This window comes from Aphis gossypii, chromosome 1 (genome assembly GCF_020184175.1).
Source record: "Aphis gossypii isolate Hap1 chromosome 1, ASM2018417v2, whole genome shotgun sequence".
NCBI lineage: Eukaryota > Metazoa > Arthropoda > Insecta > Hemiptera > Aphididae > Aphis > Aphis gossypii.
Genome location: NC_065530.1, coordinates 34,528,935 through 34,554,532, shown reverse-complemented (window position 1 = coordinate 34,554,532; position 25,598 = coordinate 34,528,935). Strand labels below are relative to the sequence as shown.

Sequence of the window (25,598 nt, the reverse complement as noted above, 5' to 3'; positions counted from 1 at the left end):
ACAGGTCAAAACAATGACGGTCGAAATGTTGACAAGTATGAAATATCGATTAAAATTTCTGGAAAAGGTTTTTGGAACATATTAAGAATAAAAAGTTCTTTAATGTTGATAAAAATTACATCGTTATAATAATTGTATTTAAAAGCGAAAAGCGAACGAATAAAAATCTATTAAATATTCAAATAACCCTATAACACGTAAATATTATCAAATCATAATTTAATATTAAACAAGTATTCTACGTAAGAAATCTAAAACTATATTATATTATTTTCTCTGTTCGTTATTACGTTTTGTGCAGTTGCGAGTATACCTATATCTGAACTCGTGTTTTTCCTAAGGTTTGGTTTTCCGCGAAGTATCGATTCGAACACGTTTTGTTATTTTTCCACTCGTTTCGTAAATATTTAATATCGAGTGATGTACGCACATATTTTGCACTCGAGCACTTGAAACACTCATCTTAACGCCTAAAATCTCAAGTTTAGTGTTAATCGAGAAATTTATAGAAATTATATTATAATAACTTTATTAATTACGAATATAATAGTGACGACCGTATCGATCGGACTCCGATAACTCGAATTACTTTTTAATCTCGGACGAGTGTCGTTTTAATATTTTGAGTTATTACGACGGTGTAAAAAAATGATTAATAATAATAAAAATCGACCGCTACGGCGGCGGTGGAATAGCATTCATAATGTGTAATAATATTATATATAGAAATACTAAAAAACGCTGAAATAATAATAATAATAATATGATATTAAAAAAAAACGTGTTCGTAATTATATTATTATTATACTCACGGGATTGAGTAGCGAGTTGGCGTAGCCCAGCCACAGGAACAGGCTGCTCAGCGAGCTGGGTATGCTGGACGGGTCGCTGAGGAACGGCCTGACCAGCGCCAGCACGAAGAACGGTAACCAGCACACGGTGAACGCGCTCATGATGATGCCCAGCGTGGTGGACGCTTTCCGCTCCTTTGCCAGCTGGAACCTGAGCTTCTTGCCGCCGGACTCGGGCTTCTTGGTGGCCGCGGCCGCCGGACGGCCAGCGTTGTGGCCGTTGCTGGGCACCACCATCAGCACAGGACACTGATACTCGCCCACCGACCGGCGCACCATCGAACAGCACCGACATCCGTCACCGCCACGTGCACCGCTTCCTATCGTTCCGCTACACTGCATTCGCAAAAAATAAATAAATAAAATAAATAAGCGCGTGCCCGGTCAATAATATAATATTATTATTATTATTAATCCTCGTTCGAGTGTCGTTATTATAGGTAACATCGTCGTTAAGTATTATTGTTGTTGTTGTCGTCGTCGTTGTCGTTGTTGCTGTTGTTAATAAAGGTCGGATTAGGATGATTGAAAAAACGGAAATCGTAGCTTATGTTATATTTTAATACTTTGGAAACTATATTTTCAATTTGGGATTAAAAGTTTACCTTATTTTTTTTTATAGATATTTTAGATTTTCCTTTGTTTTAAAATATATAAAATAAAATACATTTACATAAAATAAAAAATATAATAAAAATACCATACTGCCCGATATGTTTTTCTTTTCTTTTATTTTAATAAAAAATAAATATATATATATATAGTGGATTAGTAATAATATTGATATTGTCGTGTATACTGTATACGCATAAAGTGATAACGTGTAACCACAAAATATACATACGATCACAAATAATATGCACAGAGTTAACCGATAGAATCTCGCAGACCGGTATTAATAATGTTTCTAAATAAATACGATCTATAATATCGTTGATCTTTAGTCGTTCTTTACTTTGTGGTCCGTTCGTATAGATTCAAGCACGGTAGTGAAGAGAACTTCAAACTTCTAATCACAGTCCTCCAAATTCGTGAGGAAAACTGTTTTCGTGATAGGCTCCTTTGAAACAGTTTGTATAATATTATGTTTCATATTAGTAGTAAATAATTATTAATGGTATATTTAATGTACAATAATAATATAATGCTTGTATCAATCATTAGGTATATAATTGTTTAACATGTGATTCGAAAGTGTTTTTCGTTCCCTTTGAACCTTCTCCTTGAACGAGCTTTATTCCAACTGCTTTGAAATGGACCTTCTACAAATATAATAATATCCCCCTTTGAAACAAGAGTAAAAATATATTTACTAATTGATATGTATAGTATAAACACTTGAAAATATTGATTAAGGAAAATGGGGAGCTACATAGTGTCCATATGTTGGTTTAATAATATCTGATGAAAATAGAAGTTTCTAAACATAGAAAAAATATTAGTGAAATTTTTTAAATATTATTGTTTAGTTGTTTTTAATTTTATTTATATTATAAAAAAATATTAATTTAGTTTTCGATAATAAGAGGAGAGGGTCATTTGTTTCCACTATTATAAACCTGTTGACTCTAAAAATGTCACGACAGATCGTTACATACATAATGCGTGCCATAATATAATATTATGTTATTTATTTTGTGGTTTATAAAAGTGACAAGCTTGGTGTCGATCGATAATATTGCAATAGGTACTTCAAAAAGATGGAAGAAGCATTTTATTCTTTGTATATTTGTACAAATTCTTTTTATTAACGTTACAGTTTGGTAAAAGTTTGACTTCAACAATATGTAGGGCGAAACCACGTCTAAATAAAACACAAATGTTACTCGCTAAGTTTTAGTACAGTTTGCCCGAGTTTTAGTCGTTTATGTGAGTTTTATTCACATACGTCTGTATTTTTGTTTTCCAAAGTAACTTTAGAAAATTTAGAATATCGAAACACTTAAAGTACCAAATACCGAAAATTTATCTCTCCTAGGGGTTTTAAATGAGTCCTATTCTTTTATTTAAAAACACTAAAATAAAAACATGCCTATACAGAAAAACGTTGTACTATTTTTACTTCAATAAGTCAGAAACAGCTACGACAATAAATAAATAAAAATAATCAAATGAATGGATGGAATTTATTATAGGGCAACGGGTTATTTCTACATACTATGTAGAATCTGTATTTCACAGAATCTTAAAAAAAAAACGGCGCTAAAATGCAATCATTTATGGACGTTTTATCTTATAGCTTCGATTGTAAATAATACTTGAACACTTTCAATGGAAAATATATTTAAATATAGCAATATTTGTATGTTCTTATATCTTGTATCGAATAAATCATGTTTTATGAATACTCAAGCAAACAAAAATATCGAAAATGAATTGTATAGGTTAAAAGTTTACAGCATTATAGTTAAAAATTTTTATAGTTATTTTAAAAATAAGTTTACCAGAATATATTATTTATGTAATTAAATATGTATATAAATCAGTATATTTTTCAAATTAGTTTTAACGATTACAAATTAGATGATTAATTCTAGACTTTCTTAATAATAATAATAGATATGATAAAAGTAGTTAAGTACCTAAAAAAAAAATATGCAGTTTATAATCTATATTATACTATTACAAAACTTATGTATCAGTCGTTTTTAATACATAGAGCATAAAAGTAATTATTAAAGAAGCATAATAGTTATACTATAATAGTTTTAGTAATACCTACTTATTCTATGTATTTATCAATGTACAATACAGACGTTGTCGATTAATTTAACAGGTTGTCGAGCAAAAGGACATTAGGTAACCTCTACATTTGGATACTAGTCAAAGGATTTTTTTGTTATCGCTTAATATCGCATTGCCTAATTTGTCATTACGCTCAAACTACGTTCCAATTGTTGTTGACAACAAGTTTTGGCAAACCATGTGCTGAAAATATAGAGGGGAAACATTTTTTTTTTGGCGTAGCTTAACCGATAAAAACAAATTAATGAAGTGAAAAAAAATATAAAAATTTAAATATCCATATAAATAGAACTACCTATTTATTCCATTAATGAATAAAATATTAAATATTAATCGTACCTTAAAAATTCAAATAATAATATAAATTATGATAAATATAACCTGACCTAATCTATTATTATATATAGGTATTGTACTTAAAATAAAAGTGGACGTGAAATAATTTTGATAAAGCATAATATATAACTTTTATTTAGCGTGTTGCTTGTGAGAATTTAGAGTTTAGGTGTTGAGTACATTTGTTATTTCAACGTAGTTTCGAGCATATCGGACGGATAGTTGATAAAATACGATAATAATAGATGCATAATAAAATATATGATATGATATAAACTTGTAGTAAACAATTATCATATTATACATATACTGTTAATTGTTATATGTATATTGTATAAGTATATGATATATGTATATTCAAATACTTTTTCTTTAATTTTATTCCGATTCGCAACTATTTTTTTCACAAAATAAATAAATGTTTACATTGTTGTTATAATATATAAGCCATATATTATATAGTCATAAAACAAGCAAAATGACAATGTAAATATTCGTGAGTATAGACTAGCTGTTTACAAAAATGCAAAGATAAGTTGGCTAATAGTATTAAAAATAGTTTGGTGGATTTACGCCTTGCTGTTAATATCACCGAAACAATATTATGTTTTTCATATAATATATTGTCTACTTTAATAAAAAAAAAGTTCATAAATTCCTTTTCAGAATATTTCATAAATGGAGACTTAAAAATAATCAAGTACACGTATCTCATAGAAGAACTTTAAAATTCTAAAGTAGTTTAGTGCAAGATATTAAACACATAATATAAAAAAGTTGAAATATTATTAATATAATTTCATGCTTGAGCTCTTTTCAATTATATGCGTTATGCGTAATAAATTTTAATAAGTATTTAAGTAAAAATAATATTTTTTTTTTCACAGTCATATAAGTGTATTAGGTATTTATTATGGTTTTTTTATATGATGAAATATTCCAAATTGCAACTATATCAAAGGCTAAACATACGTAGGAAATTATTTTAAATGTATTTGTGTTAAGCTAATATTTTTATAAATAACTATGGCTTAAAAGTTATAACTGAATAAGTTAAACAGGTCTATAGTTTACGATTAATTAAATATTTAAATATAATATCATATTTATCCTTAAAAACAATTTATTAAGGTGAAAGGTCATAATATAAGTATATAAAAAATAAGTTGTCAGAAAACAAAAAAATTGTATCAAAATAAAATTAGTTAAAAATTATTATTATTTGAATAAAATATAATTATAATGATATAAAATTATGTATTTGATTAAACTATGTACTGTTGTAGTATAAGAAACATAAGATACGTTTAATTACATTTTTATGAAAATGTCAACTTATATAATATCACAAATACAATACATAATTTATATTTTATACAATGCATTTATGTATTATAATAAGTAAAATAAGAACTTCGTATTTTCATAATAAGTTTTTTTTAGTCTTAAAATTGAATTCATTTTTAGAAAAAAAAGGTGTACTGAGAATAAGTAATATTCTTACCATTTAAAATCGACATAACTGTATATTTTACTAATACATGCCAAAGTTAAAATTTGAAAACTACATTATATTCATTGCCTTTCAAATAACCTCTGGCTATGAAATACATTATTATCGCAGAGTTGGCTAACTAATTTTTGATTACATAGAATTCGTATCAACATTTAGTACCAGGATGATAGATTAGGTTTTCATTTGTAAATTGTATTTTCTATTTTAACTAATTTAAATTATTAATTAATTAAAAAAAAAAAAAAAATGTTATTTTGTTAAATATATTTTGATAGAATAATAGAAAATGTATAACCATGTTTTAAAGTCTATTTAGCTCAATTTTTTTCAACACTATTCTTCTATAAAACTAAAATATGTGATTAATTCCCATTAAAATGTATCCAGGATATTTCACTACATCACTGGTTACTACTTTATTAGATTTGAAATAGTTACAAAATAAAACTTAAATTCGATTGAAATGAAAATATTTTGAGCTACGTTTTAATGCATAATTTTTAGTTTTGTAAAGGTTTACGATTTTCGATCGTAATATTCAATCACATTTCCATATAAAAGTTTTAGAGTATTTGTTTAGTCTTTATTGATCTCACTATTTTATTATTTAATGCAAGATTTCAATATTCAATATCCTCTACCTTTGAAGACATAGTGTTTGATATGCATTCTCTATTAGGTTGCAAGCCATACAAATATGTAGGCAATATAGATTTAAATGAATATTTTATTAGAAACCTCAAAAACGGAATTTAAAATAATGTTACATTATTGATACTTGATAAACATTTGTGGTTTTTAATAATACATAATATAATATGTTAAGTACCAACTTATTGAACAATAATAACATTTGGTAAAAGTCTACCTGAGGAACTAGTTGAATAGAGTAAAATGTATTTATAGGCATGTATATATGGTTTTTTTTTATTACTTGCGAATGCTTCAACAATAATATAGTTCTAAGCAAAATTTAATATTAAAAACAAGACATAAATAAATCTTATAAAATTGTCAATATTTACAATTTTCAACGTAAGTTAAGAAACAATTTATATAGTGTTTCAGTGTTTCTTTCATTCGTTCTTAAAAAGAAACAAATGTATTTAACCCCGCAAAAGGTAAAAAGGTAAAGCACCAAACAAATAACAATAGATATAATATACGTTTAGTTGTGTACGGATCGTAAGTACTCGTATCACTGTACACACACATAATATTCAATAATATGCGTATTTTGCCCAGTGGTAAGGATATGATAATGGAAAACATATTATCACAAAAAAGAAAAAAACACAATATATTTATGGCATGCGTACAACGTACATCATAATATTATTGAAATGATATGATTTACGACATAAAACTCAGTTAATTGTATGTATTGTAATAAATATTGTAATATTTTATTTGGATGGGCATTATGTTTATTAAAAATAATAATAAAAACTATTGTACATTTCAGTTCGGTATCATCTGTATTTTAAGTTCATGATATAAATTTGTTTTTGAATTTTTTAAATTGTACAAGACACTGCGGCAAGGAAATCACTCTGACACGCTACTAACATATTTGTATGAAAATTATATAATTTAGTCGACATATATAGGTACTGTTTTTGCTGATACAATAAACTTTTCCATCGAAATGATTGAACTGGTTAAAAACAGACAGACAGTGCATCGACCAGATCACCGGGTTGTTGTACCAGATAAAGGACTCGGGACACTTGTCCAACGTGTACGACTGAGTGGTGACTGGGCGGAGGAGTCGATTGACTGGAAGTCGGACTACTTGCGGTTGCTCGAATACGCGTCGAAAATCGACGACGGCCGAGTCGGCGTCCGGAAACCGTTCACCGTTCCTCCGCCCGACTATCTGCTGTCGGACCCGACCGGTTGGCTGCCGTCGTCGGTCGTAGATCGCGAGTGCGAGCAGAGACACGCGGCCGGCGGTAGTTGGCCGACCGGCTGTGTCGGACCGACAACGGCGCGACGCCGGTGAAGAAGTTCGTGGCAGACGCGGGCCCGCTGACGTGCGACCGTGGCGCGTTGATGAGCACAGTGTTCGACGAGCGGACGCAAAAACCGTGCGACGCTCTGGCTAAGGAACAGGACGTGGCCCCGATGCTCTGGTACCGGATGCTGAAGATGTGGCATCGGTGAAATTGACATCCGGTGAGCCGGACGGCTGAAAGTGATGACGACGACGTGCGCGTGTTCGCCCGAACTCTATAAACTCACTTTTCCGATGTAGCAGTCGATCGACGCCTCTTGCTTGACTGCCTCTTTTCGGACCTCGGTGAGTTCGATTTGTGCTTTTGCGCCTTAGCTCGACAATCGTTGGCGATTTTTTTGTCGCTGGCCACGACGGCATGTTCGACGAGTCTCACGTTCTAGCGGTCGGCCCGCTCCACTTCAGACCTCAACCACTGGAGCGCGCACATCATCTTTTCCGTTGCATCGCGGTGGCGTCGTCGAGGTCGTCTTCGTCCGACGCCGGTGCCGCATCTTCCACATCCGGTCATCCGGTCCTGCCTCACCCGTCTTCGCCCGCAGCACCTTGTTTGTCGTACTGAAACGTCGGCATCAATGCGCGCACGTGATCCTGAAGTATCTGAGCGCGGGTGAGCGTTCGCTGCGCATTCGTCCGGTTCCGGAGCATCAGGGCTACCTGTTCCTTGGCCAGAGCGTCGCACAATTTTTGCTTCCGTTCGTCGAACGTGGCGCCGGCCGCGGCCGTCCGGCTGAATTTGCCCAGCCACTCGGCGGCCACAGTGCTCATCAACTCGATGAGTTTTATGAAAAACGGCACATGGTGATAATATATTTATTAATACCAAAGTCGTTTGTCCAGTATTAATGACGGACTACTATATTAAGGTATGCGATTTCTGTGTTTTCGGGAAGAGAATAATTGATGTTCACTTTATTAAATCAGGAGGATATGTAGCCAGTTTGCTTATACCTCTATGAAGCGAGTAACTACGTTTTAGTAATGAAGTTTCAATATTTAGATTATTTTGAGAAACCCAAAACGATCCGATGAGTTTTGAAAATGTTTCGAGATTTATAAATAGCTGTTTTTTTTTTTTTTATTTGCGTGATTTTACTAAGTACGCTAAAAGCTAGTCTTCAGTGCTTTGATGGAAGATGTTATTTTTACATCAATATTGTCAAAGAGTTCAATAATATATAATATTATTCATTTAATAGTATATAATAACAGTATTCTTAAGAATAACAGGGTGTTAAGATAGATAAGTTATAAAATACCTATTACGTTTATACGGGTTTATAAATTTTCGTATTGTTATATACAAAATATTATCGATATTATATATTGTTGAATGGTTATTAATAATATCATCTGTATATTTCGACAGCTGGTTAGTTTTTTTAGAAAAACACAAGATCAATTATTATACATCTATGAGACAGGTAAACCTATGAGGTATATCTTATGTCTGTTACTTTAGTAATTCGACTAGGTGTGTCGATAACGTTTATTTGTTTAGTAACATCTATAGCTTGATTAAATACCGTAGGTACCTAATATCGAGTTAAGTGTTGTTTCTTTAAAACTTTTAACTTGAGTATTTTATTTTGGTTTATTTGTGTTGTTGAAAGATTCATTAAGGTACGTAGAATTGGGTTAAATTTAAGATGATTGTTTTGGATTTGTTATTTTGACTTGCTTGTTAGACGCTAATGATTTATCATTAGAACACCATTTACAGGTTTTGTTCATATCTAGATGTGGCGTGTAAATAAAAATAATACTACTATTTTGTATTTATTATGATTTTATTTAATGCATTAAAAATAAACTGTTCATTGTAATTCATAATACTAATTGAGCATGGATCTTGCATTATTATTGTAAATACGTATTAAATTTGTGGAAACATTTCAATTAAATTATACGAAAAAAATATAATTTAAATTTGTTGATATTATTCTTTTATTCTTTTCTCTGTATATCAGTTAATTGTGTACACATTGTAAATAGGTAGGTATAGCTAGTATATAAATAAGCACTACAAAGATTACGCATTGCAACTAATAAATGATATAAAAAATTTCTTATAGATCCGTAAATAATTATTATTCTTGGTAATAGTTCAGGTCTTTTCAATTTTAAATGAAACGAAAAAGAAGTTAAGTTATTTAAAAAAAAAAAAAATTCTTATTGAATATAAAGCAATACAGTTTGTGTTCTTGACATATTTGTTCTTTAAGTGTAAGTAACAATATTTCAAATATATATGTATATTTTTTTAAAAAAATATTACAAAAGGTTGTTATATTAATACGAATTTATAATATTATTATTATTATTTATTATTTATTTATTTCAGCAAAATCACAAAAATTAAATTACAAAAATTAAATTAAATTACTACAGTAATAGTGATAAGAGCTGATACGTATACCAACTGAGCAAGCTCGTTTCTGGTATACGGAGTTCCTATACATAATACTTATATAATATTATAAAAATATAATATGATCACAAACATACCCGTATAGCTGCATATTATAAGAGTATGCATTTTTAATAGTTAAACAAAATATCACATACCATCATTATAAATGTATATAAATATGTGCGTATAAGTTATAAGTTAGTGCTTAGTTTGGGGAAAAAAAATGTAAAAGGGGAGGGAGTGTTTAAGTGTAAAATAGTGTGTATTTATTTTATATATTTGAATATCTTAATAATGAAGGTAAAATTAAAAGAGTTCTGTATAAATATTTTTCAAAAAGAAGTGAAATATCCTCCCCCATGTGCTTTTTTTTAAATTTAAACACTATGATTGTAATATAATTATGATATACGATATTTTCGAATATATATATATATATTTATAACTATATTAGTATCATCATTCTACGTTGTTTTTTTTTTTTTTTTTTATATAAGAACAAGTATACTTCACCTTGTTATATCATCAAAATTAACTATGATAAATCAAAAATTAATATTATTTTTATTATTTACGTAGTTACATTGATAATTAATAAATTATAGGTAAAATAAAATAAAATAAATAAATTTAAATAATTAACTATCCCTAACAAAGATTAATTAACCAAAATATTGTTAATAGGTCTATAGCATTATGATATGATCATTAAAAGTTGTAATATAATTATTTAGGTCTTGATTAGATTATAATACAAATAAATAATAATTTTTAAATGCAAATATTAATAATCAATTCGACACTTTAGAATCTTTTGTACATATTTCAATAAAAATAGTTACCTAGAAAATACATATAATTTCAATTTTTTTGTTATAATTTGTATTTTGAATACATTAAAATGGCTTATTTAACTTTAATCATTCATTTTTTTTAAATATATTATATAAATTATGTATTTACTATATTATCATATCTTTATTTACTGTTTTTATTTAATTAAAATTGATTATATAATATGTAAATTTATAGCACGTTATTTTATTAGGTATAGCTGGTGTTTATATACATATTTTTTTTTAAAATGTGGATAAAAACGATTTATTGCTATCAATTTATTACATAAAAAAAGGTTAATTCAGTTTTTATTTTAATGTTATAACGTTATGAGATTTCGTTCAAAATCAGGGAAAAGTAACATATATTATGAAAATCATAATCTAATCTAATCCCCGTATAATGAAATCATGAGTTATTAATATTTAGCTACCATCAGTTTTGTTGGTTAATACTTAAAGGATTACTTATTGTAAATCATTTGTTGAGAAATACCTTAGATGCTAATCATCTAACACCATTTAATGGAACCTAGAGGAAGATATCTATCTTAAAGGATGCGAATCATTTACAAAATGAAGCGATGCCAAAGATGGCCCGTTGTGATTTGTCTTATAAAAATTGTATTTAACTGAATTTTACGCTTAGACGCGCATTAAGTCATGTCCCTGTAAAATAGTTTCCTAACGAAAAACACTTAAAGTGCTCTTATCTTTATTTTACATTGAAGAATAGCATAAATAACACTTTACTAGAGATTATAAATTGACATTACATTATTTGTATCCAATTATAATTATTTATTGGTTACTTTACCTGGTATCAATCTGATATAAAATATTCATTATTGTTTTTAGATATTATTAAAACTTCATAAATTGGGTTTCTTATGAATTAAACATGATCTTGTTAAAAGTAATATTTTTTCATTCTATTCTCTTACATCGAATCAATAATATTTAAATTAGCTGAAGGTTGTTGTTCGCGCATTACTATTGTTAATTTTAACCTTTTTGTAAGATATGTTGCACGTCGTTTGATTTTTGGGTTATACATCATTTTCACATCGGCTGTTTAAAAGGCCATACACATCCTTTGTGTATCATTATTATTTAACAATATAACTGAAAAAAGGTGTATACCTAAAAAAAAAATTAAGTTGTTTCTAACTTTGATCTTCAAATTCACACAATTCTAACCTACTCTCATATCTAATATTCAATTTTCAAGTATTGCATAGATATTTCTATTTTAATAATATGTGTACCGTGGTAAAAATATTGTGTAGTTAATCAGTTAGCAATAACTTAACGAGAAACAACTAAAGTAAAATGGTGATTAATCGTTTTTATGTCACAATTTTATCAAGCTAGATAATAGATTACTGGAAAGTAAAGCGGAGACGCTTTTGAGACATAATATGGCTGTAACTATTGTTCTACATAATAATGAACCATATTGAAATGAACATAAGTGTTCATTTCAATATGTGTATTTATATAATTATGACTATGATTAAATTGAATTAACCCAATTTATTTTTAATTGTTTGTACATATTTATTACATAATATTATGATTTATAAAAATCGTTGAATTTTCAACAAATAATTATTTTTTATATCCTTCTATTGTTTTTGATGTACGATAATTTGGTACAGATAAAACGAACAATGCGCAAATGATAAACGGCTAGTCTTGGCATATTTAAGCTAAATTATAATTTTGGTGTAGATGTTTATTATGTTTACATAATATTAATAATATTCAAATAACTATTAGTTATATATTAGTTATATTTAAGTTATGTAAATATTACTAAGAACTAGGTTTAGAAAAATAGATCGATTGTAATGATTTCGGGAACAGATTTATACAATAATAGTAAAATATACTTTAAATAATACTGTTCAAGCGTTTTTGTCCAGTAAAAATCTTAAAAGTGTTCGCCTTAAATCGTTTAATACAGTGCATCTAAACTGATTTAGGTCTCTGAACGGAACAAATAATATACTAATGTCTAATATAATTAATAATGGTTAAGTGGTTTACTAATTGTTTATGACTATAATAACCCAGGTAAAACTATTAAATAGTTTTAACTTTTAACAGTGTAATTATTTTGATAGTTGAAAGTGCACCAGGAATAAAAAATAAACGTTTATGTAACCTACCAAGGCGGTGATGGGTCAATCGTTTTGTATTTGAACGTCAATGCATTTTTGAGATCAAGATTTGTAAACATTATAGATAGAATTTGAATTATACATGGTGTTGATATAAATGGCATAGATGCGTTCCATAGAGACTAAACAATACCAATCGTCACAATAAATTACGACGATGTATGTGGACCAGAGTGTGGTTTGTTAAAGGGAGAATGAGAGAGAAAGAGTGATTGGGGTTCGTCGATACCTGCATGGCACAGCGTTATAGGTAAAAATAGCAATTTATTATATTATGTAAATTATATACCAACAGAAAGAAAATATATTGTTTGATTTTTTTTTTTTATTTCATTTAAACGGGGATGGAATAATATTGCAAAAATAATATTTTGTTGGAAATAACTTTATTGCGCTACATCGTTCTGCGTTTTTTTATTTTTTATTATTATTATCGTTTATTTATTTTGACGCATATAGCCAGCCATATAGGGTAATTACGTTCTATTTGTATTTTTCAAAAGGAACATTTACGAAGATAACGAGTTTTGGAAAAAAAGTACCCAGCAAGATATAACGAGACCTAAATATGTTTACTAAATGATCAAGATCATTATTTGATGCTTGATAGATCTATTTTTTCCATCGTTAATTTGTACAAAATGTTTCAAGTTTCAGGAAGCTAAATTTATGTGATATTAAATAAAACTAGTTATTACTAAAAATATATTATATATATATATATTTATTTTTTTATATAATATATATTTTACTCATTTAAATAAGTCAATAAATATTGACTTTTGAAAAGTTACTTGTACTTATGTTTATATTTTTTTATCATTAAGTAAGGTATGCACTCAATAGATGAATATACATTTACAATTGCGTATTATATATATATTTATTTGATGTCTTACACACTGTTTTATACACGAGTGTCTAATTATTATTTGACATACATTTATAAATTATAAATTAAGTGAAGTTAAATATTACTTTTAGATTTTAATTGTATGGAGTACATTTTAATGGACGAGTTAAAAATAAATGAGTCATAAATTATAATAATAACTTTTGCTATGCGTTGTTAGAATGCATAATACTCATTGAGAATATTTCATTGTATACCTATGTATAATATGTTTATTAATTATTTAAAAGAACGGTTCTTGAAAGAAAACTCATTGACAGTAACTAAGATAGTCAACGTTACACGCAGATGATCAAGTGGAATACAAATTGTTAACACTTGTTGTTATCCTTTCAATGACATTAAAAGGTGATACGAACGCGATAAATTGGCGTTTAAACGATTGGCAAACAAAAGTCCACGAAAAAGACTTTGGTCATAATTTATAAACATACGAAGTAAGTTTATGTCTTGGGGCAAAAACGGCTATTTGAACACCCGTGACACACTTAGTGTTTTCAGAGGTATTGGACACAATTTTATGGCCGTTAAAATAAAAACGGTCGTGCACATTTCGAACGTCTTATTTAGTATTTTGACAGCAAACGTGTCGTAAAAATCAATTGATGTGATTAAACTCATCTCGGCATGAATAAAGCCGTGGTATATATTATTATTTATTTATTATATATTCGTTTCATTACAGCTGTACGTGCTTAAAGACGGGGACGGTCGAACCTCGATGACTCTTCCAAGTAGGTATAGTCTGGTAGTATATAGTATATACTCTTTAGAAATCCACCGAGACTTATTCGTAGAAACGTCATCCGAGTGTATTTTTACTGGTTAAAAGACGTAAAAACGCCTAAAGTATAATGTGAACGTTAAGTGCTCACAATCGTTGTATTAAAGTACACACTGCATTTATGTGTACTTTATATTACAGTGTTGTGCTGTTAATCGCATTAAGTATATTCTGAAGAATTAAGTTATTGTGAAGTGTATTTATTTACAATGTATTAAGTTATCATACATTAATTTGTTATTCTTCGGAGGGTGCAAGGAACAAGCATTAGTTTTTTTTGTTCATTATAGCTATTCTAACACTACCGAGTGTCCGATTTTCGATAAATAAATATAATATACGTTGACGACAATGTATTTATTTATGGTATTGTTATTGAATCTAATCATTTATCTGTATATAGAAAATATAATTGACAAGACTAATAAGTTATTTTGTAACTAAAATAATTGGATGTGAAGGAATTTTATAAACACAATAACTAATAATTATTTTGTTAGTTACAATAATAAATTAACATCATCCAACATAATAATTAATTATTATATTGAATTTTTACCTAAGTAAAGATCTTATGCGTTTTAAGACTAGGATATAATTTTTATTTTTATATTTAAGTATGAAGTATAAGAAGCTCGTGTGCAACATGTTTAGATTACAAATTTTGTTCTTATATAATGTATTAATGTAATGTATATTAGTATATAATATTATAGTAAATCTATGAAAAACTGAGCTTTGCTTGAAATCTTTGAAAAAATGTTGTATGATCATTTGCGAATGTTTTTCACTTATCACAGTGGCTATAAAAATGTGTATATATAGCGCTTTAAGTGTTAACTTTTATTGTGCTAGTAATGTGTATAGCCTTATGCAATCATTAATATATTGTATGTATACATATGTACGTATGTAAGCCATCATGATAAAATATTGAAAAATAACCTATTTTTCTTATAGTTAGAATATTTATAATTTTTTGTAACCGTAATAATATATATAATATAGTTCCAAAAAGTTTTAAGCTGTTTTAAATATAATTTTCTTTTATATATTAGGATTTAAAAGATTCAATGCAGAATTACTTCGAATGAATTCAAAATACTTTTCTTGGATAGAATACAATAACAGGTGTGCATTCGAATTATATTAAGTTGAATCTACCTACCTACTAAAATTCTTTTTTTTCAAATTTGTAAACTATTCGATGCAAAGTTCCTTTTTTTTAGCCTAAGGTTCTAACTAAAATGGGTAATATGTCGTTTTTATAATGATATTTATGCGTTTACATCATATATTTTTATTTTAAGTTTTAAGTTATAGGTTCAAAATGATTTTGTAATACCCATAACGATTATAAATTATGAACAAATTAAAAATTAAAAAAAAATATTTTAATTTATCTGTTATTTTAAATAAAACTTTCAAATAAAGGAAACAAATAAATATATAATTTAACTAAATTTTAAGTAAATCTTTTTTAAGATGCAAAAACTTTTTATTGCTTTAAAAATAAAGCACTTCTTAAATTCACTTAAACCAATTCAATATTCTGTCTTCGGTAACAAGGACTTTATTTGAATGTATTAGGTATTATTAACAATTAAATATTTTAAATGTTGTTTGATTTATTTGTTTTCTGTGAACTTTTTGTTTTACTTTTAGATAGGGGAAAATTCATTAGAGACTAAATGTGAGCGCTATACATACACATTTATGCGATTGTTAGAACTTAGAGATTTATTGCCGGAACGAAGTTATTGAAACGGAAAACCTTGATCAAATAAATAGTAGACGTGTTTTTTATTTTACTGCTGATCCTTGGTTACACATGAATATAGAATACTATTCTCTAGTTGCTTGTGAACGCATTTATTGATTTAGAATAAATTTGATCTTGTCTCTGTTGGATTTAGAGTAATCATATTTTTCTAGTATTTAAATATTTAAGATGTATAAAATTGCATAAATAATTAACTCAGGCTTATCTATATAATTTCATAGACCTTCAATATAGTACAGTACATAATTTATAATACTTAAATTACAATTAATACAAATGTATATATGTATATAATATATAAATTATTTTATTTTTGAAACTAATTAAAGATAGGTGACTTGTCGTCATTTTTTTAATCATCTAAAATAGGTGTCATTATTATTTGACTTAGTGTATACTATATACAATACAACCATATTTTATTTTATTGCAGTATTTTTTTTCTTAAAGTTTGCTATGTAATTCAGTCTTAGTTATATAATATAATGATAAAGATTCTCTTTGAAATAAACTATTATTATAAGATACTGCTTAATAAAAATTTGACTTCTTTTTGTACGACATACATTATTATTATTTTGAAAATAATTTATACTTTTTCATAAGTTAAAATAATAACATTTTTACTAAATGGTGTAAGAACTCTCAAGTACTTAGACACTAGTGCTTTATATCGTAATTAGAGATTTTAGAGCTGTAATACGAATCACGTACGATACGTAGACTCTTCTGCAATGATTATACGCAACGGAAATTTCGAGGTACTTAGAGTCTAGACTATAAACAATGTTTTAATCTTATATTCGATTATTTAATGTAAGTTGATGTGATTCGACTCTTTATTATCAGAAGACATAAAGTTAGACCTTTATTGAGTTTATGGAACTTATCAAACAACATTAATATTATAGTACTTATATTATATAGTGGAATAGAATAATAATGATCATACGGTTTTAATATTTATATTATTTATTGTATGGTCAGATTTTATTTTTATGATTTAGATAAAACAAAAATACCTAATTATACCTATAAAACTGATTGACTAAAATTGTGATTTCCGTCTTTTTCATATATAATATTATCAGTTTTTTTTTTGTCTTTCTAATTAATGTTCATAGAGTAATGAAATAAAATGTATGATTCAATCAATAGAACATTTAAGAAATATTGTGATACATAAGAGCAGTGTAAATGTTTCATATATTTGTACAATGTAGTTATAAAGTTAAGTAAATAATATTTTTTTCATATTAAATAAATTGTATTTTTAAGAAATAACGCATTTATAAGATACGTGATATGTAAATAGTCTTAATATTAAAAAAAAAATATTTGCTTATTTACATACAATTTTCTCATTAACTTAGTCATATTATTTTAATGTTTACCACAGACTTAATTTAATAATTTAAACGATATAAGAATATTTTTACAACGTGTACATTTTATGATTTTATATATACATTATACATATATATACTAGCTGTCACTCACGTACTAGGCCCTCGTGAATAGTTATTTGTAAATTGTGGGACTGTTTCTTTGTCTTACAGTTATTTCGATCATAAAATGCTATAAAGTGTATATACCTCATACATACGCAAAATTATAATAATTTAAGATATTTAAAAATTCTCACAAAATATACTTGAAGATTAAAAAAACAATTTTTTTCTCACATTAATATCATTATTTTTACACCCGGAAAATGTATTACATAATTATAATAATATAACGTCGTTAGATGAATAAGAATAATAATGATTATTAAACAACAACATTGGGCATGGCGTTCTGTGGGTCTTCGCATCATAAAGCCAATCAGCGCGCTACTGATTTACTATACTACTTTTGTATTGGTTATTATTATTATTGAATGCGTTTTAACCTATATTTACTACTCGAGTCTCAAAATTAAGTACGTCAGTCGTAGTTAGAACTCAGTGATCTATACTTCAAATCCCGCAGGACCATTCAAAGCATCGAGCCATTGTCACATATCATATATACGTCAACAATAATAATTGATCCATCGTCAATTCTATATACATTATACATATTCTGAGGTGGGTCGAGGGTGATTCCTTAACTATACGTTTTAAACAATTATTTTAATAATATACAATACATATATGTATGTTGAAATTTAAATTTTATAAGAGAGACAAGAAATGTATTTTTCGTAATTTATTATGTTCCCTTTTCGAAATAAATGAAATAAAGATACACATACTATTACTATAGGGACACTTAGATATATGTTTTGTTTTTACACGAAATAGTGTGTTATTCAAATACAAATAACATATTTCTGTAAAAATCTGAAAAAGTCAAAATATTGGACATGTTTCCAAACAAAAGTGGTACTAAAACCTCCAGCAAATTTCCAGATATAATAGTAAACAATTTCGTGACGATACGTTGAACGGTGTTTTGTATGCGTGACAAAAATTCGGGACTTGCTTTTATTGTATAGATTATATACGTATGTTCATATTATCGTGATGATCAGCTATTGTGCATGAAGATATTGAGTTTGTTTTGAAAGTATTTTTATTTTTTTTTTTTAATTCAGTTTAAAATTTCGTGGTCTATTCAGAACTCTTGATGGTATCATATATTTCGTGGTCTACAGACTGAAATTATTATATGCGACAGTTAAAGTTTTGATGCAATAGTTTACTGATATTCTTGTTGATATTTGTAAAATATATATTGATTATATCGTATAGATATATAGTTATAGGAACTGATGAAACGAAAGTATTTAGCCAAAAATGACGTAAAGTGATATTTTTGTACTTGTATAAACATAATTGACATTTTGAAATCGATGAACAAAACCATCATAGTGTCATTTTGTATTAAAAACTGTACTGTTTACTGTGGAAAATATATCACGTAATATAGTTATAGCCAATAGGAATTTTTTAAACATGTATTTCGTTTTCATGATTTACAAATATTTGGAATTGGAATAAATAAATGACAGTGTTAAAAATTCCATTATGGCAAGAGCATTGCCGATGTTTGATGAATTAATAAGATAATATATTTTTATAAAAATTTCATTATTTTGATTTTTAATGGAACGATAGGTTAGTGTTTGGTCGGTGAGTAATGCTAAAAGAAAATTAACAAAAAACCAATATCGTATTACAAAAGATGTCATCGTAGTAAATAATAAAGTTTCAGAGGAAAAAAGAGCGATTTAATTTAATAAAAAAAAAAACTCAATCTTGTTCCATCAATGTGTAAACAAAGAAATAAAGGATTTTAAAATGACTGTCAGATAAAATAAAATTAAAAAAAAAAAAAAACATTTATTTGTCGAAGAGTTGCTAAAAACGGCCCTTGATAAAATAGTGAACAGTAAAATGGTCCACGGATACGCATTTGATGGTTGATGTATAAAACAGAAGAGGAACAGTAGTGTTTCAATTCATATATATTTGAATTAATATAAAATCAATCATTGGTTAAAAAATAATAATGTTATAGTCTTTTATCATGGCAAAATAACAGAAATGTACGATTTTCAAATTGTATAATGTTATACAAGTTATATTATAATACAATTTGGAATACAAAATTCAATTTTGACTTGGATTAAGGTATATAAAATTGAAGGTTTTAAGATTTATTCGTTCAACTTGCTTTGATATTGATTTTTTTTTGTCGTATTATTATATTATACTATAGGTACATTATAGACTTTAAACATTAAAATAATATGTATATATATTTTCTTATAATCATGTTAATCATAGAATATACGCCGAATGAAATACTTCAGTATATGAACTAAGATCTGTTTTAGAAACTTTGTAATCCTAAGTATTCTATAAATTTCTATGAAGTATAACGTAACTATAATGTCAAATAGAAACTCAAAATTATATGACTGCACCATAACGTTAATAGTATACTATAGTAGTATTGAATCGTAGAGTATATTTTGTTTATTATTTCTTTTCAATGTAAAACTAATAAATTGATTCATATTTATTTGGTTTCATTTTATAGACATAAGTATATGAATTTATTGAATTCGCTTTAATTTCGATTAATGATTTAATCGTTATAAAGTACCTACATAATGCTCGCGATGTAATGAAAATGAAAAGATACCTACTATTTAAATTATATGTTTGCCTAATTTATAGTTGTAGGTATCTTCTTACACGCATAGTATAATGTCGGTAAATATTCTGTAAAAGTTCGTTTCCTTTTATCGATATGTAAGAATGTCACTCTTTATATTTTTATGAAGTCTTACTCTAATGGTTATAAAATATACATATTCAACTTATTTTGGAATTCTTTTTGGTTATCATCATGTTCCCGTAAAAACACTATAATGGTAATTCTGAAAATTTTATTTTTCTGTTCAAAAAGTATCAAGGAGTTTCTACACCTACATATTATATAGTCTTGTGTCGATTCGTCGTGACGTGGTAAAAAGTTACAAAGTGATAGGGCACTTTTAGAAAAGTTATGATGGGAGGAACGGGCATGGTTCATCCATGGAATATAATCAAATCATCGACGAAAGAATCTTTTTATTCTGCCTTGTAGGGTACTCGAATGTGAATAGTGTAATAATTATGTTAACTATAATGAAAGTAAATTAATTGTTATACACCGCTGCCTAATAAATTAATGTACAACATTTATCTCCATGATTTCGTACAGGGTGGCACATGAAAAGATTCAAAACATTTTTAATGCAATGAACTTTGTGTGCAAATTATTAATGTTTTATTGTTGTAGCATATAGTGAAATTATATGTTAATTATGTCTTAAAAAACAAAAGAGACAAAAATATAATAATATAATACAATTATACTATATTAATCAAATTATTTAACTGAAAGTCACGTTAATACTTAAGTCTTGTCAATGCATGGCTATCGTACGGTTGTTGAATTTATATTCAACAATCGTGCGATAAGAATTTAAAAATTATGAATTATGAATTTTAAGTACTTGGGAAATATTAAAAATGTAAAGTATAATACATTTTAACATGCAACTTTATAATACCACTATTTTTAAATTTATGTTGATAAATATAGTACATACTTATATATGATGCAATTCGTATATTTCAACAATTTTTGATGTATTATGTATCGATGGTAATATATTTTAATTATATTTTTTGTAAATATAACACGAAATAAAAAAAATATATATTAAAATTTTTTATATTTTTATATTTATATGGTGTTTTTTAAAACTTCAATATCTAACCAATTGGTAGAAAAAAAAATTAAATTTAAGGCGATTAAACTAAATCATATTTGATTGATTTATGTTGTAGCTTACTCGAGTTTATCATGTGAAAAATAGATTCGGCTATTTAGATAGAATACATTTGGATATAAAAAAAATAAATGTACCAATAATAATACAATTATTTCATTTGGGTTGTTCAACGTTATTTAAACAAACATAAATTCAAAAAATTGTGACACATAAAAAAAAAATTAAAAATTAATGCTTCAAGTGATCACCTAATGTATAGAAATATTTTAGGCTATCCGTCTAAAAACAGACAAAGTTCCTTGATTTTTAAAGTACTCTAATGAATACCAATACATTTTTTCAATTTTAAGGAGGACTTTTTTATAACAAAAGCATCTACCTATTTATACTTTTTAAAGACATATTATAAAAGACAACAATCTTGAATGATTAGTTTTGCCCTGATTGTTTTTATATGTTTTTTTTTTCAAACGATTAATGGCAACCGTCAACTCAACATTTACAGCTTCCGAATCATAAGTGTTTTCATTAATGCGTTTCAGTATTATTTCTAAACTGTCGATTTCTGTATTAACTCGTGCTTTAAATTTATGCTTATATTTACACTTACCTATATATTTTTTTAAGTCAGAATTTAATCTATCATATACTCGTATATAATATTATATAACACCATTTTCAGAAAAAAGGTATTGATCACAATAATTTGATTTTGTAAATATCATAGGTTAGGTTTTTATAACGTTGGGTAATCCCCATTCTAATAATATTATATCATTATGCATATTTTAAGACTGTATTGAATTTATATTTGTTTAAAAGATTTCAGGCGATTCGAATAAAAGATTGTATTATTATTATTAATATGATTATTTTTGGTCTAATGTCCTCGAGCCCAAACTGCCACATTAATTTATTCATATTCATATAATTTATAATGCAGTAATATTTAGAAATGTAGATAGAATTTGTATGTGTTAGATGCACACACACACACACACATATACAATTTAACATTTATTTTTTTAGTATTCCGTTTCTCTTGAATTGAAATAAATAAATTAAAAAAATTTCAAACTTGGTTTTACGATTTTTTTAATACAGTAAAAGACTTTTGATAACTGACAACCGTTTTTCTGAAGAAATAAAAGTAAGCATATGATTTTGAAGACATTTAAGTAAGTAAAATTTTTACTCGGAATTAAATACTACACTGATTTATCATCTACTTTTAAATTTCATATCATAAAATCTTACTATTGTTTAATTTAAGAGCTAATTAAGATGAGAGCTCAACTAACCTAACTCGGTCTCTATTTTCTATTTTTCTATTTTTAATATACGCTTAAACAAATATCGAATAATAATTTTGTATTTACATTGACGGTATAGTATCAGAATTTAAATTTTTATTCGTAGTTGTATTATCTGTCTAATAAGATATATTTAACTTTTAAATGATTTTTATTTTGTATGTTTACAACTAGAATTATTAAACTAAAATAATAATAATAACACATATTTGTCACTGTTTATAATAACATTTTAGAAATTTAAAACTTTTGTTTGTAAAAAGAAATATATCTGTGATCGCAAAAATATTACCTTAAGTTAGGTTAAAATATGTTTTAGATTTTATTTTTTATGAAAAGGACTTCATGGTAATTGTCCGTAAGTTTATAACCATAATAAAAATAAAAAAAATCGATTCGGGTTTGATGGAGCTTTTATTTTTACGCCCATAAAGGACATTTATATAATATACTGTAACATTAATTAAATAAGATTTTCCAAACAAGAAACGTCTTTGTTTATTATTCAACGATGGATAAAATATTCTACTTAAATAACCTTTTACTAAAATAGACTATTATAAAATGTTTTCATAGATTATAACATAATATTTCTATTTTATAAACAGCTAGGTATTATAAAATTGTAGGTTTTTTTAATACTACAAGATCGAATCTGGTTGATACAAAACGAAGCATATTTCATAGAATTTAAAACCTCTATGATATCTCAAATTCTGTACTACGAATTAAATCTTAATTTTTATTTAAAATTTATAAAAATTAAAATTATCGATAGCGGTAAAGAATTTAATATTTAAGTCAATAATCTATTTCAAACTAAAATAATTTTTCAAAAATATTGTAATAATATAATTATAGTTACTTAAATTGTTAAGAAGCTATATTTCAATACCTACTATGTTTTTGGTATTCGTAATTTTTTTTGTTCATGTAAGGTACATTCTTAAATACTATAAATTGGTCATTAATTTTTGAACGTTTAATAATTACTATCCATTGCATTTTAAATAAATACGATTTATAAGTAATTAATTAAAGTATTTTAAGTTTATACGTACTTTAAGTAAAGACTATAAAATTATAATTTTTGTTAAGTTATGTAAACAGAAAATATTACAAAATTTTTGTATTTCAACAATTAAATGTTGTGTTATATTTTTGTTGTTATTATTATTCAAGTTATATTAAATTTATAAATTGTTTGTTGAAGTGTGACTTATAAGAATAATATAAAATATGTCGATTGGGTCAACACTTGAAAGTTGAAAGGAATAGAGAAGTTTAACAAAAAGTGCTCAGCAGCAATTCAAAGGAATTATTATAAAATTGGTTTCTTTTTTGAGCTTCACTTAAAATCTAAATAATAGTGAAAACGAAATCCTTATAACGAAATTGACAAGCTTCTATTCATATTTATATAGTTATATAGTGAAAAATAATAATACAAAATCAACAAACTTGCACTCAAATTTAACATTTCTAGTTATTTGTTTATTTTTTCTCAAAAATGACATTTCATATCATTTACCTTAAAAAAAAAAATATAATTTACATAATCAGAATACTAGAATTTTCAAACATTAAAAATAACGTATAATTTTATGATTGAAATTCATTAAAGTTAGATATTATTAGTTATATTTTATACTATACTTTATACTATACAATAAAGTTTTTTTATAGGAATACTCCCAGCAGCAGTGATTAATTCAAAGGAATACATTATTATGTATTATATTACCTATACTTATGTTATACAGATTTGTTTGCTTTCACTAATTTATACTTATTTTTATTTCAAAGTAGAGAATATATAACAAATTGAATTGCTGTTCGTGTTTCTTTATACTTAGTTTAAAACAAAACATAACAAGAAAAATAAATCAAATATTCATTATTTACTGTCGATTTAAAATTTCTTCACCGTGTTTGTAAAATATATTTTTCTACAATATATAGTGTTTACTATGATTTTTTTTCTTGTTTCAACCGATGTATTATGTATTATTATTATTGTTATGGCTTGCTTAATATTTAATGTCGTTAACTGAGCAAAATTAAATTATATTAGACATTTAAATAGTCAAATATACTTCAAGTGCTTCAACAAATTTGCATTTTCGATGCATTTTAATTCTGAACTAGAGCATCGATAAGAAGGTCTTAAAATTAATTTTATATAATTGCGTTCTAGTAGATATTTAATAAAACAAATATACAAGACAATTTTGAAAAATAAAGCTTAAACTTAAGTGTAGATATATTTTGTGATATGGTTGTATTTGATTTTAACTATTATTGATAAGTCATACATAATAATAAATTCTCATTGTATTGTATTGCTCAATAATTCATTAGTCAAGTGTTATTTAGTTCGATTCCCTATTAACCTATTTTAAAATTTGCATATCAATTGCTTTTTTAAAAAGCAATAGCTGTGAAAAATTAGAATATGTTATAACAGGTTCTAACATATTCTGAAAATATCCAACGATTTGTATACTTTGTAATACAATTTTATTTTATTTATTTATTCTGATGTATTTCATTGACAATATAATAAATAAATGTAGAATTTTGTAAATTTAACGTCCCCTTTTCTTCGGTTACTACCTTTCGACGTA

The 25,598-nt window shown here is 26.4% G+C and overlaps 1 protein-coding gene across 6 annotated transcripts in view; it reads right to left on the bottom strand.

The window, feature by feature from the left end:
- Positions 1-25,598, bottom strand: part of LOC114125176 (5-hydroxytryptamine receptor 1-like) — a 203,722-nt gene that overhangs the window by 3,931 nt on the left and 174,193 nt on the right. For all 6 annotated transcript variants that reach the window (XM_050207070.1, XM_050207065.1, XM_050207083.1 and 3 more), the window contains one exon: positions 813-1,187. In XM_050207070.1, coding sequence (XP_050063027.1) covers positions 813-1,187 — 375 coding nt within the window. The remainder of the gene's footprint in view (positions 1-812; positions 1,188-25,598) is intronic.